Source organism: Venturia canescens, chromosome 4 (assembly GCF_019457755.1).
Source record: "Venturia canescens isolate UGA chromosome 4, ASM1945775v1, whole genome shotgun sequence".
Classification (NCBI taxonomy): Eukaryota; Metazoa; Arthropoda; class Insecta; order Hymenoptera; family Ichneumonidae; genus Venturia; species Venturia canescens.
Genome location: NC_057424.1, coordinates 1,391,675 through 1,394,930, shown reverse-complemented (window position 1 = coordinate 1,394,930; position 3,256 = coordinate 1,391,675). Strand labels below are relative to the sequence as shown.

Here is a 3,256-nt window from a genome sequence, read left to right as displayed (position 1 = left end):
TTTATTGTTTGTAGTGACTGTTTCGGTTTGTAATAATAGATATTGTCGACTTTTCTGGCTTTGTTTAAATCTTCTTCGGACATTGTTATGTACATTCTTTTGTAGTTGTCAACCATTATTATTTTAGATGTGGTTTCTATGAATTGGAATTGATTTTCATTGATTTTCGTAGGTAGTGGGTATACTTTGTTGACTTTCAAAATTGAATTTTCGATTAAAGGGAATTTTATGATTAGAACAAATCGTAGTTTTGCTGTGTAGCTAGTAATTTCTGCTGTTTTCAGTAAGTTAGTCATTTCGCTACTCTTGACGTTCGTTGGAAAGTTTAATCCTTTAGGAATGTAGGGAGTTGCTTCTATTAGATAGTCAGCCAACTGCTTGGGTGAAATTACCGTAGGATTTATTGTTCCTTTGTAAATTTCTGTTAAAAAATTTGCTAGTTGGTTTACGTCGCTTGTAAAAGCTTCGACTGTCGTTGTAAATGTGTTTATGTTTTCGTCTATCATTTGTTTCCTTTTTATTGTTGAAAATTGACCTTCTACCGTGTTTTTAATTCTTTCTATCATATGCATTAAGTTGTCCATTTTGTCTATTATTTCGGAAGTAGATTCGTTATAGAGTTTTAGTGTAGATTGTAGAATTTGTACATTTTCCTTTAACATATCTTCGTCAGTTTTTTGTCTTGTTATTATGTCGTCAATGTTTTTGTCTATTTTTTCGGCGTCATCTTGGTCGAGATTCCCAGTTATTGCTTTGATTACTGTTCCTAGACCGTTAATTAATCCTCTTTTGTTTCTACTTTCTCCTGTGCCTACGAAGTTGTATATCGCTGTTATTGAGGAACTGACTTTCTTCAATAACGGTTTTAATGTGCTGTCTACGGTGGAGCATAGTGAATCGTCAGTCGTTTTGTTGCATAATTTTTCCAGGGTTTCTAGTGTTTTGAATAAAACGTCTGCTTTTCTTTCCATATAGTGTAGATCCATGTGGATTACTAATTTCCATGTTCCTTTTACCAAATATAATGATCCTATTTCCTCGAAGTATATTCCTGGCGATGTTTGAAAATTGTTGATTCGATATTCATTGATTACCGATGACTCGATCCCTCCTACGACTGCTATTGCGCTCGCACACCTGTAATGGGTTGTTTGAGTTAGTCGCTAGTCGGTCGGTACGGTAGAAATCGACTTATCTCGATGTCGGTAAGTGCGTCGGGTGGTTACTGTTTTGAAAGGATTTTGACCTTATTTTTTTTTTGTTTATTTTTTTTTTTTTTTTTATTTATTTTCTGACTACTTATCAATTCGCTGAATCTGCGTTTTGAGTTTTCATTTCACCGCGAATGTTTCTCGTATTCTTAGTATGCTATCGTCTTTGAGTGTGTTTCATTTGCGAGTAAAATATTATAATGGCGACTATTGTCCACGTTAATTTAAAAGAGGCAATGTTTTTTATCGTGGCGGAGACCCGCCGTAAGGAGGTGTCGGTGAGTCTAGATTAAAGTTATAGATATATATATAACGGGTGGATCTATACAATGAATTTGTTTTCATGAATCTATATTTTTCCTTTTTAACTTTTTAGCGCGTTTTGTACGGGCCCCCTTTGCCGAAACGGCGTCGTGGCACCACGCTAGAGTTTGCAGCGCATGTTTTCCGTGAGGAATTTATTGTAAGTTATTTTCGTTTGTTTTATTTATTTTTATTTGTATTTTTCTTATTTCTTATTTTATTTAATCCCCTCTCTCTTTTTTGTTGCAGGAATTTATTGAGGATTTTGCCGAGTACCGTCGGTATTGTCGGGCCGAGCCCAATGACGAATTTGGTCGGCCGCGGGGTACCGAGGGGTTCGACATCGGGTTTATTCGATGGATGTTCGAGGGGAGGTGGGGCCAGCTCCACCCGGAAGACGACTGGGATCATCCAGCTTGGTCCCACCCTTTAGGCGTCGCCTCCGCATACGATGCGGATTAGATTGTATAAAGATGTATTTTGTTTTATATTTTTCTGTGAAATAAATCGACCCGTTTGTTTTGTACTTCGGATGTGTTGGTCCCTTTATTTCCTTTTATGCGTATATTCTCTTCATATTATTTTATTTTTTTACCTTATATAATTTTTTTTTTTTTTTTTTTTTTCTTCGTGTTTATGTGCTATATATTTTGCGAGAAAAAGATTTTGTATTTTATGTTTCGCGTGTGCTGTAACACCGGCGAGGCTTACCACGGCTAGTCGGTAACGTCGGCTAGTGGGTCGGCTAGTGGGTAACGTAGGGCTTGATTCGCTCCACGTGGACTCGAACAGTTTTGCGTCCCCTGCTGATACTGTAGTTCACTGATGAATCCTTACTTTTTATTTCAAATGGTCCTGTCCATTTTGGTGTTAATTTTGCTGATCTGCCTCGACGAACTGTTGGGTCGAGCAGCAGTACCTTATCGCCAACGCGGTATTCGGTGTTTTTTGTTGTTTCCCATTGTTTTTCCGCTATCTTCTCCTTTTTTTCCATTAATTTTTCTCTCGCGACTTGCCAAGTCGCCCGGAGTCGTTCCCGAAGTTCGGCTGCATAGTCGTCGTACGAGTATGTGGTTCTCGGCGGCTCTTTGAGTGCAGTCGGTAAAACAGGTTTTTGACCATACCTCAATTCATACGGGGTGAATCCTGTAGATGAGTGAGGTGTTGTATTGTACGTATACATGGCGTATGGTAGCTATAAATCCCAATCCCTTTGATCCTCTTGAACGAAATGTTTTAGATATTCTGCCAGAGTGCGATGGGATCTTTCCAATGCTCCGTTTGATTGCGGATGATATGCGGTTGTTTGAATTTTTTTGATGCGTAATAATTTGCACGTTTCCTTAAAAACGTTGCTCAGAAAATTCGTTCCTTGATCGGAAAGAATGGTTTGAGGAGGTCCATGTTGGCAAATGATCCGAGTGGTCAATGCCCTTGCTACTTCTTGTGCCTCCTGATTTTCCAATGGAATTGCTTCGGAAAATTTTGTTAATAAACATTGTGCTGTTAGAATATATTTATTTCTCCGGTCGGTTTCGGGTAGAGGTCCTACTATATCGACCGCGCATTTTTCAAATGCTCTTTCTGGAGTGTCGGTGATAATCATCGGTGCTCGATTTAGCTTCGTTACTTTATTCTTTTGACATTTGTCGCATTTCGCTACGTATTCTTTTATTTCCTTTTTCATTCCCGGCCAACGATACTTTTCTTGAATTCGTTGAGTCATTCTTTTTACTCCGGGG

At 38.4% G+C, this 3,256-nt stretch overlaps 1 protein-coding gene across 1 annotated transcript; it reads left to right on the top strand.

Annotated features, from left to right (window-relative positions):
* The first annotated feature begins 1,357 nt into the window (after positions 1 to 1,357).
* Positions 1,358 to 2,040, top strand: LOC122409511 (uncharacterized). The gene is made up of 3 exons (XM_043417142.1): positions 1,358 to 1,489; positions 1,588 to 1,674; positions 1,764 to 2,040. The coding sequence occupies exons 1-3, from the start codon at positions 1,412 to 1,414 to the stop codon at positions 1,974 to 1,976; spliced, it is 378 nt and encodes a 125-aa protein (XP_043273077.1). The 5' UTR covers positions 1,358 to 1,411; the 3' UTR covers positions 1,977 to 2,040.
* Positions 2,041 to 3,256: the final 1,216 nt, after the last annotated feature.